Consider the following 14,316-nt stretch of genomic DNA (forward strand, 5'->3'; position numbering starts at 1 on the left):
CAGCACTCGGAGGAAGATACTGCGCGCTATCCAGGCGTGGTGCCCCTGGATGGCTACACACACGCCGTTCGAGAGCATGATCCATGTGTTAGGGCTTGCAGACGACGGATCTGCTTGAGTGGGAAGCAACAGTTGAACCCGACTACTTGACCAGGGTGCTTGGCCCCTGACATTTACACTTGGCGCCAAAAATAATTCCGCGGGTTCCTCAGTGCCGATCATTCCGAGCGTGCTGATGGACGGAATAACCAATGTGCGAAATGAGAATTCTCCGTGGCCATTTTTCCATTTCACTTTTCGGCCCGCCGACTGAGTCTTGCCATGCCGCTGCTTGCACCACCGGGCTATACATTGTCAAGCATGGAGCAGGGCAAAGTTTTGCCCGCCATTTTGACATCTAATCCAACGCCGCCACAGCTTCCGAAGAGCAGGGTCGTCTATATATTCCCAAAATGCAGAGCGACAATGGCATTCCCAGACTGAGCAAAATCGGCTCGACATGGCAGCTGCTTGTCGACGAGAAGCCGTACCTTATACTCGGTGGACAGGTCCAGAATTCGTCCTTTAACTCGGCAGAGTACATGAAGCCAATATGGGGCAAGCTCACCAAGATGGGAATCAATACTGTTATTGGGCCTGTGGCATGGGAGGACATCGAACCAGAGGAAGGATCTTTCCAGTTCTCAGACCTTGATGCCATCATGGCAGATGCAAGATCGCACGGCTTGCGTTTGATATTGCTGTGGTTTGGGTCATTCAAGAACGGTACGTACTTCTTCCTGCTCTGCATTTTTGGATGATAAGGACAGTACTTAACCTTTGCACAGGTATGTCGACTTATGTACCGTCTTGGGTGAAGAAGGACGCCTCTAGATTCCCACGGGTGCAAATTGAATCTGCCCAGAACGTGCTCAGAACAGTTGAAGTCATCTCAGTTTTTCACCAGCAATGCGTAGAAGCAGACGGCAAAGCCTTTGCTGCTTTAATGCGGCATCTGAAAGAGAGCGATCTGCAAAGGACCGTCATCATGGTGCAAGTGGAGAATGAATGTGGAATTATTGGCGACTCGCGCGATCGGAGTTATCTCGCGGAAGCTGCATTCCAGGCTCCTGTTCCTCCGCAATTGATTGACTTCCTCGTCCAAAATTGGAGTACACTTCACGCAGACTTTACGCGAAGCTTCCCAGCCTTCTGTCTAGAGAGAATGTCAAGGCCTGCAAACGATTGGAAGGGGTGCTTCGGGCAAAGTGCCCGAACTGACGAATTATTCATGGCGCATCATTACGCTCTATATATTGAGAAAATCGCAGCGGTCGGGAAGGAGCAGTACCCGTTGCCGCATTACATCAACGCATGGCTGCCCAAGCCAGACGACACACCCAAAACCGAGGGCCTTGCCGCGGGAGGACACAAACCGGGAGTCTACCCTTCCGGAGGAGCCACAAACAACATGCTCGATATATGGGAACAATTTGCCCCATCAGTGGACTTCATCGCTCCAGATATATATACCGCCGACTACACCGAGACTTGCATGGTTTACGGCAGTCGAAAGTACCCCTTCTTCGTTCCTGAACAGCGCAGAGACAGTTTCGGAGCGCGACGAATCACTAAGGCAATCGGCTCCTTTCGTGCCATAGGGGTCGCTCCCTTTGGGGTTGACACTATCAAGGTGGAAGACTGCGCATTTTCGAAGCTCTATAGGCTCTTAGGATCAGTATCGAACGCCATTCTTGCGGCGCAAACCCGTCCTAACGCCATATTTGGCTTCTTCTTCGACCAGTATTCTCCTCCCGCGGACAAATCACACCCTCGTATTACGAAGCAATTTGCTGCGTATGAACTTGTGATCAGCAGGGCTTTCGTACTCGGCCAGCCGGGCACGGGCTCTGGAATCATAATCGAGCTTGACCCAAGCCGATTTCTGATCGTGGGCATGGGCTTCAAGGTCGAGTTTAAGTCACTGTCGGCCGCGTCGCGATTCACGGGCATCCTCACGTGTATGGAAAAGAGGGTAATCGATGCAGAAAGGGGCGTGTTGGAAAGTGTACGAAAGCTGAATGGAGACGAGACCAAAGGAGGAACTTGGTGCAATATGCCAAACGAAGTTCCAGACTATGGGGACCAGTTCATCCCCATGTGCATCCCTGCTGGCACTATGATCACGGAAGTTGAGGTATATTCACTTGGCTAGATAAGTCCGCTCTAGAAGATATTTGGTTTCCACCTTCACCGTGGTGCTTGACTCGCTACTATCGTGCACAAGAAAGTCTCCATTTATGACTGTGTATGAGCACGGATGCATCGGAAATCGATGTCCGTACCTGGTGTTCGGCTCCGAGGCCCCACTGTTTCTAACCCAGGATTCCCCGTACCCCAGGACCGTTTAGGTTGCAGGCCCAAACCAACTTATCGGAGCTCTCAATTACAGATTGCCCCCGCGGAGAAATTCTGAAGAATTCTTCCACGGAGAGGACCCCAGTAGCGCCGCATTTTGTACTTCAAGGCACTGGGATGGAATTCACGCCACAGAAGGATCCTCCCTAGCTAAAATCTATAGTATAGAGTATGCTCAGATCATTCATGCCCATGGGGAAGTATGCATCTCGGCAGCCCGGGACCATGGGACTCCTTACTCGTTCTTTTCTCTGCCTGTTGAATTATTTAAACCCCATGCAATACCTACGCTGAGAAACATCTCAACCTGTCTACCTGTTCATTCAGCACAGCAAAGATGGCATCTGAGCAAAAGCAACCGACCTCCATGCAGCAGACTCTCGAGCATGGCATCACCGTCGACGAGGCCACCCATCTTGCAGACCAGACTTCTAGTGTCAAGTATTCGCCATGGACGCCGCACATGTTCCGCCTCTACGGCGTGCTGCTGTGCGCGTATTTCTGCGCTTGTCTGAACGGTTACGATGGCTCGGTCATGGGGTATGTCGTTCAGGGCGGTCCTGTGTCACAGACGAATGTTAATCTTTTTACTCAGCGGCTTGAACGCCATGACCTCCTATCAGAAGTACTTTAACATGTGAGTCACTTGGCTGTGCTTTGACCATAGTCGTAGCTCATGCTGTTCTAGGAAGTCAGCTTCTGCAAGCACGGGATTTGTTTTTGCCATTTACAACGTCGGTAAGTGCCTACCTTCCAATGCGCACGATGGACGCTTATGCATATTTCAGGAGTCATTTGTGCCATCCCATTTGTGGGGCCTACCAACGACTACTTTGGGAGACGCGCTGGCATGTTTATAGGATCGATCATTGTACTTGCTGGCGCCTGTGTCATCGGCTCATCGTCCACCCATGCCGCCTTCCTGGCTGGACGGTTCGTACTCGGATTTGGCGTTGCCTTCTGCAACGTCAGCGCCCCCATCTATGTTGGCGAAATCGCCCATCCGGTGTGGCGTGGAACAATGATGGGTGTTTACAATTCATTCTGGTAAGCTCAAGCTGATTCTAGGGCGACATGTGAGTTAAGATATTGTCAAGGTCTGTCGGTTCCATTGTGGCCTCCTGGGTCGTCTACGCCGCCGCCCGCATGGAGGGGCGACAAGTCTGGCGCATCCCGCTGTATTGCCAGCTTATATCTGCCAGCATCGTTGCCATTTTCGTCTGGACGCTGCCGGAAAGCCCTCGATGGCTCATCGCCAACGGACGCAACGAAACCGCTCGAAACGTCCTGGCTGAGTACCACGGCGAAGGAGACCGCGACCATCCTCTTGTTAAGTTGGAGATGGCAGAAATGGAGAATATGATCTCGACGGAAGCCTCCGACAAGAAATGGTGGGACTATCGCGAGCTGCTCAACACGCGTGCAGCGAGACGCCGTATGTTTTGCGTTGTCACCATGGCGGCCTTTGCACAGTGGTGTGGCAATAGCGTCACGAACTACTACATGCCGGTTATGCTCGAAAATGCCGGAATCACGTCGCAGAGCAAGAAACTCATGCTGAACGCCATATACCCCGTTATCACCTTCCTGGCCACTCTGATCGGCGCGTGGTTCATGGATAAGTTTGGCAGAAGAAGGCTGCTGATGACGTCTCTCGTCTTCTGCATCATCTGCTTCTCCATCATCACGCCGACGTCCAAGCTGGCCGCCGAGAACCCGTCCAAAAGCACGGCCGCTAACACATCCATTGCCTTCATCTACCTCTTCGGCATCTCATATTCGGTCGGATGGTCGCCGCTCTCGCCCATGTACATTGTAGAATGTCTCGAGACCAGCACTAGGGCAAAGGGTAAGTCCGTAGCGCAGTTTGTCACTGCGCTCGCTAGCTTCGTCATCCAGTATTCGTCCGGCCCCGCCTTCGAACACATCAAGTACTACTTCTACATTGTTTTCATAGGCTGGGATTGCATCGAATTTGTCGTCATCTACCTCTTCTGGCCCGAGACCAATGGACGCACGCTGGAAGAGCTGGACGAGGTGTTCAAGGCGAGGAATCCCGTCAAGAAGAGCCTGGAACCCAAGAACGTCCAGACCATCATCAACGCTGCGGATGCGCAGAAGACTGTGGCAAACTAGGCTCAGACTTAACCCAATCGCTGTGGACATCTTAAATGGGCTCTAGAAGCTAGCCGCTTAGACATGGTAATTCCAAGCTGTTGTGAACTTAATCTCTCTCCCCTTTATGAGTAGGGATATTTTGTTGGTAGTTATATCTCTTTGCCATTATTATGCTGTCTACTCTCTACCTTGCTTTCGTGGCCCTGGAAATTCGCGGTGTGGGGTTAGGTGGGCTTATCTGATGTCAACAAACTAACCAACTTGGAACGAGAACTCTTACATCTGTGCGACTGAGAAGATGATAGGTACATACAATAAATATGTCTATCCTAAAAAGGTTCAGCATTCACAGCAAGCGTGATCACTATTACGACCGGCCTACTTGACTAATGCCAATGAGAACAGCAATGATTTTCTGCCGAGAGTAGTCGGGCTCCGACATTTCTTTCATTTAGCCCGATCTATGCGGCGTAGTGTTCTAGTGCGTAAACGCAGCGCTGAGGAGAAATACAACTAAAAGGGAAATAGAAAAGCCGATAAGATGCAAAACGCCATGCTGAAGAGGAAGTGATATGTAGGGCATTAAATAAGAAGACACCTGTTCTTCTATCCAAGTCCCAAGGTATATGTGTCTAGGGAACCTGGCGTGTTTATCGCGGCTGCTTAGTGCCTGGCAATAATAGAAGCGCTGCATTGGCAAAGCTCTATTGATGTCTCAACACCGTGATTCATGGCGCCTGTGAGCACGGTCATTGGCAGGGTTGGAAAGGAGAGATGCCGTGCAGTGATTCATATTTATATCGGGGCTAACCCTTAGGAGTTAGAGGGCGTCTCCATATGTGGCCTCGCGTAACTATACTGTAAAGGAATTGTTGTGGGGACGGGACAACTTAGTCGTGATCCCGAGAGCGCCAACAGACGCGTTAATAGAGGATAAGCGCCTCCAGGTGCATAGGTGAAGTTTGCAGAAGCGGCCATAACCGAGCGCGCTTGCTGGAGAAGGATGTATGAAATATTGTTAGAGACGGATGTGCATTTAACTGAATCATTGTAACCTGGCAGATCTCGTTTGAGCACATTGGAAGGAAGATACTGACGGCTGCTCGGCTCCTGTCGCTGACAAACCTGTTCGAAGAGTCCCGAGTTGCTTCTTCATGATCGATATAAGGAAGACGAGGATGGGGAGGCTAGCCTCGACAACGAAACCCATACGCTGACTAACCTTTCTTTAGCCGAGATGATCGCGGACGGACGCAAGTTAGAGATGTACGGCCTAGTGCAGCTCTCAGCAAAGACGTGGCTGGGGCTACAAAATGAGTTAGAGCTGTAGCAGGCGACGTATGCAGCTCTGATAGATGAAAGCTACTTGATGGGGGGGTAGGCGAGCTGGCCAGTGTTATAGCCGCTGTTTCTGGGTGCCCAAGTTGTGGTGAGCAGCCGGCCGAAGGACATAGGCGCTAAAGGCACGGGCATCATAGCTCTTCAAAGCGGCGTGGAGCGCAAGCAAGATGGGACGGTGTAGTAAGACGTAAGAGATGGAGTCTGCTGCTTTCCAGGTCAGGGAAACTGGTATGGGAGTGTAACACTCAGATATGCTCAGCAGACTGAACGGCCTTGGCCAGTCTTGAGCAGGGCCAGAATAGTGACACAGAGGTGACGTATCAGCCAGCACTGGAAGCAAAGCGGCTGTTGGTTCGGACCATCTCGACACTCTGAGCTGAATGGGAAATCTGGAGTCGATGCACTGGAGCCAAGGTCGATAGAAAGATACGGGAGAGCTGAAGTGCAAGTACGGAAGACTTACAAGACGAAGCTCGAAGAGGATCATCTCGACAGGGCAACTAGTATGAACAACCTTGCCTTCATGTGCGAAGAAAATGGAGGTGGTGCAGAAGCCAAAGGTCCAATGTGTAAATGTGTACAGCTAGCCCGCCGCATTTTAGGTGTTGGCTATCCCTAGTCTAACATTTTCTCGGTGCTGGCTGGATGAGTGAACGTTAGAGACTTAATTGAGGTTGGCTGCACGTAATTGTGATAGCTTGATAACATGTACCCTTGCAGGGGAAATAAGGCTTGAGAGAAGTCATGTATTTGTGGATTGAGGGCCCGAGGAGTTATATAATTCATATCGTATCGTGGGACGCGGAGCCTAAGGTTGATTCGGGAGCCCGAAACTTCCATGTAAAATGGTACAAAATGATACCAATTTGGTTTAGCGCATGTAGCAGCCCGATCCTGGTCGAACGTTTCCAGGTCTCATTTATCTCTATCATCCATAACATCAGTCTTCGCATGACTCATCTATCCTAATACATAGCTCATCCTGCATCTACAGAATCCGTGCTGTTGCCTTTGGAGCGGCATTCGCAAGTGGGATTCCTGGAGGTTGCATCGACGATCGAAGCCCAGCCCCAAGTCTCTGTAGACGCAACCCCCATAAAGCGAGACAATGCCCTGAAAGACAACAGTGGGCTCACTCAACGGCGCGTGAATGGAAAGGCTATCCATGAGCCATACATAAATTAGCTTTCCCCAGACCACACTACGGACAATTTAGCCTCTGCCGGCCCCGCATCGACCCCTTGCTCAACGTACTATACACATATTAGCATTAGAACATCGCAGATCAACACCATTCTACACATTATACTCCCAATGGCCAGGGCGGAATCAAGCTTCTTCTACTATCTCTCCATACTCCATGAACCTGTTTCCCACCTTAGCTCTTCATCTCCTACGTCTCGGTATTACAAGATCGCCACAGTCGTCTTACCGTAACACAATCTGCAATTGCTGTCAAGTCTCCCAATTTTGCCGGTCTCTTATTGACTTTTACTCCAATCCTATCGCCATTTGTCACTACTGCCTGCCGCAAATAGTCTGGAGACCTTAAGATCCGACAGATTGAGCTACACACGGTCGTCAGCGGGCCGAAGGTCACAACTCCCCTGCTTCATTTGGAAGAAGATGATCACTGGAGAGGCATTCCTGGCCATGATGCCATGCGCAACGTCAAGAGCACCCTTTGGAGCTAGATGAAAGCTCATTCCACCTTCCCCGGATTCACATTTACTTAAATTCGTGGGTTCGCCGATCGAATTTTCGACACCTTCGTAGCTTCACCTCGCGATATCGAACGTGGCACGCGTTGTTTATCGCCCACCATGACAGGAATTCAATACATCGTCATGGCCATCGCGGCCCTGGCCCCCCAGGCCTTCGCTCAGACCTGTGCGACCATCAACCCGGCAAATCCGGCGACTTTTGCTTCTGGATATTCTGGTCGCGTTGTCATGAATGGCTTAAAGACGCCTCGGGGATTCGTCTTCGACTGCCAAGGCAATATTCTCACTGCAGAGCAAGGTGGCTATGGCGTGAGGTATATCCAATTGACCGACAATGGAGGGACGAATGTCTGTGTTAAGTCGTCGAAGCAGCTGATTTCGGATAGCTCTGTATGTTTGGTTGCATTTCGAATACCACCTTGGACGCGTACTAACACCCCCCAGATCAATCATGGCATTGCCCTGACCCCGGACTGCAAAACTCTCTTTGTGTCTTCCCTAACTACAGTCTGGTCCTGGACCTACGACGGCACTACCGGCACCGTCAGCAACAAAAAAACTGTCGTCCAAAACATGAGGAATGGTGGATTCCATCTCTCCCGGACTTTGCTTGTGCCTAAGGCAAACCCGGATGTCCTCATCATCCAGCGAGGTTCAGATGGCAATCTCGATTCTGCGGCTGCTAAAGTTGAAACGGCCCGAAGTCAACTCCGCATTTTCAAGATTGCGGATATCCAGGCCGCGGCTGTCGATTACACCAAGGGCGAAGTGTTGGGCATGGGGCTAAGGAATACAGTTGGCGTTGGTGAGGATCCGAGGGGCGGCATTGTAAGTGTTTCTAGATCCCCCTACATATATCTAACGAGAAACCGCAACTCTGTGCTGGGGACAATCGCTAACTTCGCTCTCTAGTGGTCCGTAGATAATGGCTGCGATGACATGAAGCGCGGCGGCTCCGACATCCACCAAGAGAACCCCTGCGAAGAACTCAACTACCACGGCATGATCAACGATACCGCCTCCGCTGAACGCGGCAAAGACTACGGCTACCCCGACTGCTACGCGGTGTGGGACCCATCCATCATTCCCAACGGCTCCGGGCTCAAGGTCGGTCAAAACTTCGTCATCGACAGTCCCACGGCTGGTAACACAGACGCCACATGCCAAGCGAAGATGGCGCCGAAATTGTGCTTCCCGAGCCATACCGCGCCGCTGGATATCAAGTTCAATGCCAAGGGCGATACGGCATATGTGCCATTCCATGGCTCTTGGGACCGAACGTCACCGGATGGTTACCGGCTGTCCAAGGTCGCGTTTGATCCGGTGATGGGCATGCCGACTGCGCCTTCGACATCGAAGACGGCGGCTGTGAATATTATGTATAACGAAAATCTAGGGGGATGTCCGAATAAGTGCTTTAGGCCTGTGAATGTCGCGTTTGGACCTAATGGTCAGCTCTTCATGACGTCAGATACAACAAATGAGATTTGGGTTATCGGGGGAGCTACATATAAATGAGAGGAAAGACTGGATACTTGAAGGAAAGAGGAGTTGGGCCAGAACGATACGCTCGGCTGTATGTAATTACCTGTTGTAGAATACACAATCGTTTCCGGAATTTGTGGGGACACGTGCTTCACCTTTGCCCCAGAACTGGAGCGATCATAGATCTACAATGTTATCGTGCGGCATCTCATGGTATTTTGACACGAATGGCCGTGTCAGCTATATAGTTCATGAGCCTTTCCCAACGCCATTGACCTCGCCGGCCGGTATCGTGTAATGCACCCATAATCATCGTCGCCACATATCGCATGGTAACCAATCATGCCGGTTGCTCGAAGGACCTTTTGATCACACGAGAAAATTCTGCAGGAAGAGTCAGTAGTGTTCAAAACGGGGTTCCTTTGCCTGAACTCACGGTCGAACTTCACATTTTCCCTCACTACGGTACCCTTAGCCTCATTCTCCTTGTTCAATGGTATCTTAATCTTCACCCCCTCCAAAGTCCAGCCACAGACTGTCCCAACAAAGTGGTCAAACTCCTTGCCCCGACAGTTCAGCCACGACTCCAGGATAGCCCTATCTACCTCCCGTATCGACTGGCTGACTGTCACGGCAATCCGGACCCGCATCAGCTCCTCGAAGCCCGACACGTCAGCAACCAAGTCGGCGTACAGGTCATCCGAGTCTAATGTGTTCCAGAAGGCGGAGTAGTCTGCACCGCCGAGCAGGTTGTTCAGGACGTTGAGTTTCTGCACTGCTTCCGAGAGCGGCGCGTCGCCAGCCGCTGGGGCATGTGCCGACGTGTTGAGGGGTGCGAGGACATGGGTCGAGAGCAGCGATAGACACAGGGCGAAGTCGGGGTTGGGGAAAACGGTGAGAGCCTTGACGAGGATATTGGTAATGGTTTCGTCGCGGTTGAGGTGGGGATTGAACTGGTATCTATGACACAGAAGTTGTTAGCAGATGCCTAGCAAGTCTGCGGGGAAGGAACAAGATAGAATTGGGCATTCAGATAGAGCTAATAGTTCCACGTCACAGGGCGGAGGGATTCAAGCTCCTGTCCCTCGGGTAATAGGAAACGTTGTGGATTGGTGTTCATCATGAAGCGCGACCAAGAGAATATGTCTCTCAGAGGGAGGGGAAACGGAAGGGATAGATGTACGTACAGCTTGAGCAGAGCGAGGTTAGCGTAACAGTCGTAAGTCTGGTTCTCACACTGCTGCATGACATAGTCCTGGAAGACGGACGTAGTCTCGGGGTTGTAGCGGTCCAGCCCATTGAGGATCTGGTCGATGTGGTCTGGCCGGTCTGGCGCTAAGTCGAAGGGGACGCCCATGATAGATTGTGTGGATGTGCGACACTTTCGTGGTGTTTGAAGTCGCTGAGAATTTCAGTGTGCTGATTATGTAAGTGCCGAGCGTTCACTAGCCACATGCTGAGCCACCACACCTCCCGCTATCGATAAGGCACCCAAAATTTTCCCCCCCACCAAAACATGTCCATCAGCCATCACCATCCACACTAAATCTGTCAGACCCCCCCCTTTAATGCCCCCTTACCCCTCACCCCTCACCCCTCACCCCTCGCCCTTCACTCACCCCCTTCAACCCCCCCCCTAAATGCCGCCTTACGATAGCGAGTCTTCCGATGAGGGCGAGAACTACACCGAAACGAATGTCCTGCTTGGCTATGCCTCACAAGAAGCGACAGGGGATACCATATCGCATCTCGGAGGCTATCCGGTAAGGTTCTTCCTTTCCCTAGTGCGCTGCTGTGATACTCACCGTGAATAGACATGGCTGGACGAGAAGAGCCCTCTCTCTGGTGCCCAAGCAAAATGCAAAGTGTGCAGCGACTTCCTCACTTTACTCCTCGAACTGAATGGCGACCTGCCCGATCACTTCCCAGGCCATGAGCGGAGGCTGTATGTCTTCAGCTGTCGACGGAAAACTTGCAGGAGGAAAGAAGGCAGTGTGCGGGGAATGCGGGGTGTGCGTGTTGCGAAATGCAGCGGGAGCAGGGGCGCTAAGACAATTCCCCAGAAGGCAGCCACGAAGGATGTCAGAGTGGAGACGAAACTACCAGCGAATATTGGGGAGGCGCTGTTTGGCGACAAGAATGGCGGAAGAACCTCGGAACCCGCGAATCCTTTCGCCAATCCCTTTACCTCGAACGCGAACAACATGACCTCACCGAATCCATTTTCTTCTCCGCCGTCCGCACTTAACCCGTTTTCTAAACCTTCACCCTCCGCCCCGCCACCTGCCAATTTAGTCGAGGATGAAGCCTCCACCACCCTCCCCGAGACCTTCGCGTCAAAAGTCTGCCTTTCCTCCCCACCACCACCACTCGTCCAACCGACCCGCCCGCACGAGCCTTGGCCTGCGCGATCTTCGCTCCCACCCGCGTACCCCCACTATCATCTAGATGCAGAATACGAGGCGCTCGAGGCCCAATCTACACCGCAGATACCAAACACAGCGCGAATGGACATGGACGCGGAAGGCAGCGGAGTGCGAGGGAAGGAAGACAAAGAGGTCTTTGAGAGCACACTCGACAAAACATTTCAGAGATTTGCCGATCGAATCGGCCAAAACCCGGAGCAGGTGTTGCGATATGAGTTCAAGGGCAAGCCGTTGCTATACAGCGATGGCGATAGCGTCGGGATGCGTCTAGCAGCCCACTCAGAGAGCGGGTCATCCTCGAATGCAAGGGTCACGATAGGCTCAAGAGGTGGAGCGGGCATCCCAAGATGCCAACATTGTGGTGCGGATAGAGTGTTCGAGGTGCAGCTCACGCCCCATGCAATCACTGAACTTGAGGTTGATGAGATGGGCATAGAAGGTATGGAATGGGGCACTGTCATCCTAGGTGTGTGTGAAAAAGACTGCAAGCCAAGCGATATCGCCGATGGCGAAGTGGGATATCTTGAAGAGTGGGTGGGTGTGCAGTGGGAGGAGGTTACGTCAAAGAGGTAACTCCTCTCACATACCTACTTTCTTCACTGTATTCTGGCAATGTGGATTTTATGGTTTGGCGCATTCCGCTGTCGAATGCAGCCCTCAGTCAGTTGTCAGCATCTCATGCTACGATGACATAACGATCTATGGCATTCATTGGCATGATGATCTATGGGATTATTCGAGGGCTTTAACTTTCCAATCTTCCTGTATGAGGCAAGATGCTAGAAATCGGAATGTTCCTCGGTCATTGGTGCTTAGTACCCACGACCTCCATCACAGCTTCTCCCACAACACCTCGCGACTTCAACCCTCTTCACAGTATTCTTCAATATCCTTCCCAATCTAACCTCAAGCCGTACTAGCCTCCCCATGCCATCCTTCTGCTTCCTGGTCCATCCTGGCCCCATTTCATAGCATATCATCCTTTCATCGTAGTTTTGTCCTCGCTAATTTGATCCAGGTTATCCATGTCTATAATGGTGAGCTCTGCGAGCGTCCGAAGCTTCTTTCTCATTTCGATATTGCGGCTCCAAGGCCTTTTGCGATTGGCACAAGTGCTAGAAGTACGTCGACTTGTTTGAGAGCGCCACCAGCGGCAACGATGTAGCATGCAGCCGAACAGGTTCTAATGTGTGTTATCACATGACACGGAGCATAACTAGGGTGTGTCCAACTATCAAACCACTTGTTAAATTAGGGAGAACGTCAACAAGACACAGTTTCCTTGCCTCAACTACGGATCCCTGATTATTAGCAGAGCTTGCTCTGCTTAATATATTCGGGTTTGCAGAACGAAAAGCTGAGCAGAATCTCCTGTTTTAGACGCGCTAGTTAGGTATAATTTCTTTAGATAAACCCTAGTAACGCTATTTCTCTGTCACCTTATGTATTTCTTACATTATTTTTATTTTAAAAAAAGTATACTTAACATAAGTGCACCTTTATGTTAATTTGCACGCAGTTTGCTCTAGCATGCGTTGTGAAAAACATGTTTAAATTAACGTACTCCATAGGCAAGTTAACGTACCTAACAGGTTGGCCGGCCACACAGGTTGGCCGGCTACTTTTGCTAAGCCCCCACTAAAACCACCCTATTCTAGCGCAAAACAGCCTACTTTAGCCCTATATAAAGTAATATAACATAAGATATTATTTAAAGTCTACTTTTACTACTTACTTATATATATGTAAGTTATGCTTTACGTACCTAACAGGTTAGCCAGCTACACAGGTTGGCCAGCTACTTTTGCTAAGCCCCTACTACACTTTACTTATCTACATAATGCCTTAACAACAACACTAGATTAAATTTTCTAAAAAATGTTAAATATAGCTTACTTTTTAAGCTTTTAAATAAGACTTAGAACTTTTTTTATAATATACTATAGCTATTTATAATGTCTTTTACATAACACTAAGTAATTAACGCGCTAAATAGCCTTTATAAGCAGAATGCTAGCTTAAATTAAGAAATTTAACTAAGCTTAAAAAAAAAGTAGTTATTAAGTATATACTTAAGCTTATTATATATAAATTTTTTTTAAGCTTATAGCTAGAGCTAATATAGCTAATTTCTTGCGCATAGAGTGTAATCTAGGCAAAGTTAGCTTAAACTAGCCTAGTATATAGGTTAAGCACTACCCTAAGTTTATAATAAAGTTTAATTATAAGTATAATTATAAAAAAGTGCTTTATAAAAATTTAAAGGTTATCTAAAGCTAGTTTTACTTAATAGCTAATGTAAAAGCTAAGTATAGTATCTAGAATAAAAATATATATAACTTTAATAAGTTAAGCTTTATAATAAGCTAAATATTAACTAAAGTAGTTATTATAGCTTTAAAAAAATAAAAATAGCTAAAAGTAATATAGTAAAGTAATAAAAAGTAGATAATAGTTATTTAAAGTATTAATATAATAAAGTAAGCTATTTTACTTTTTATTATTTTTAAAGGCTGCTATTACTTTTTTACTTAGTATAAAAAAAATCTACTTTAAAACTAGGTTATTATAGTCTTTAAAAATAGCTAGATAATAAATAAGCTTAAGCTATAGTAGTTAAAGCACTTTAATAAGTATATAAAAAAAAAGTTATAAGCGCTTATTAGCTTTTTATTATTAACAGCTATAAAAGCTATAACTTACTTAATTTTTAGTAGTACTATAAAAAGAATAAAATTATTACTATTTATATACCTTTATACTTATTACACTTTCTATAGCTTTTTAATATAGGTTGTTTTACCTCTTTAAAAAAAAGTGTATAA

The 14,316-nt window shown here is 48.9% G+C and overlaps 6 protein-coding genes across 6 annotated transcripts; 4 read left to right on the forward strand and 2 right to left on the reverse strand.

Moving 5' to 3' along the window:
• Positions 1-452: 452 nt before the first annotated feature.
• BDR25DRAFT_327997 (glycoside hydrolase) lies at positions 453-2,194 on the forward strand (the record flags this gene model as incomplete). The annotated part of the gene is made up of 2 exons (XM_033692361.1): positions 453-765; positions 828-2,194. The coding sequence occupies 2 exons, from the start codon at positions 453-455 to the stop codon at positions 2,192-2,194; spliced, it is 1,680 nt and encodes a 559-aa protein (XP_033543498.1).
• A 570-nt stretch (positions 2,195-2,764) lies between these two features.
• BDR25DRAFT_327998 (general substrate transporter) lies at positions 2,765-4,533 on the forward strand (the record flags this gene model as incomplete). The annotated part of the gene is made up of 5 exons (XM_033692362.1): positions 2,765-2,937; positions 2,993-3,034; positions 3,086-3,135; positions 3,186-3,444; positions 3,495-4,533. The coding sequence occupies 5 exons, from the start codon at positions 2,765-2,767 to the stop codon at positions 4,531-4,533; spliced, it is 1,563 nt and encodes a 520-aa protein (XP_033543499.1).
• A 360-nt stretch (positions 4,534-4,893) lies between these two features.
• On the reverse strand, positions 4,894-6,343 carry BDR25DRAFT_359564 (uncharacterized protein; the record flags this gene model as incomplete). The annotated part of the gene is made up of 9 exons (XM_033696110.1): positions 4,894-4,948; positions 5,007-5,071; positions 5,114-5,229; positions 5,263-5,321; positions 5,375-5,631; positions 5,690-5,741; positions 5,786-5,821; positions 5,854-5,926; positions 5,983-6,343. The coding sequence occupies 9 exons, from the start codon at positions 6,341-6,343 to the stop codon at positions 4,894-4,896; spliced, it is 1,074 nt and encodes a 357-aa protein (XP_033543500.1).
• A 1,336-nt stretch (positions 6,344-7,679) lies between these two features.
• Positions 7,680-9,251, forward strand: BDR25DRAFT_377257 (soluble quino protein glucose dehydrogenase; the record flags this gene model as incomplete). Its single annotated transcript, XM_033697489.1, has 3 exons — positions 7,680-7,970; positions 8,025-8,408; positions 8,493-9,251. 3 exons carry the CDS (start codon positions 7,680-7,682, stop codon positions 9,096-9,098), a joined length of 1,281 nt encoding a protein of 426 aa, XP_033543501.1. The 3' UTR covers positions 9,099-9,251.
• Positions 9,193-10,434, reverse strand: BDR25DRAFT_268626 (eukaryotic translation initiation factor 3 subunit K). Its single transcript, XM_033687121.1, has 3 exons — positions 10,253-10,434; positions 9,502-10,025; positions 9,193-9,449 (listed from the first exon to the last, which is right to left on the reverse strand). Exons 1-3 carry the CDS (start codon positions 10,420-10,422, stop codon positions 9,406-9,408), a joined length of 738 nt encoding a protein of 245 aa, XP_033543502.1. The 5' UTR covers positions 10,423-10,434; the 3' UTR covers positions 9,193-9,405.
• Positions 10,435-10,683: 249 nt separating this feature from the next.
• On the forward strand, positions 10,684-12,256 carry BDR25DRAFT_336466 (uncharacterized protein). The gene is made up of 2 exons (XM_033693102.1): positions 10,684-10,828; positions 10,880-12,256. The coding sequence occupies exons 1-2, from the start codon at positions 10,706-10,708 to the stop codon at positions 12,062-12,064; spliced, it is 1,308 nt and encodes a 435-aa protein (XP_033543503.1). The 5' UTR covers positions 10,684-10,705; the 3' UTR covers positions 12,065-12,256.
• Positions 12,257-14,316: the final 2,060 nt, after the last annotated feature.

This window comes from Lindgomyces ingoldianus (genome assembly GCF_010093535.1).
Source record: "Lindgomyces ingoldianus strain ATCC 200398 unplaced genomic scaffold BDR25scaffold_33, whole genome shotgun sequence".
Lineage (NCBI taxonomy): Eukaryota > Fungi > Ascomycota > Dothideomycetes > Pleosporales > Lindgomycetaceae > Lindgomyces > Lindgomyces ingoldianus.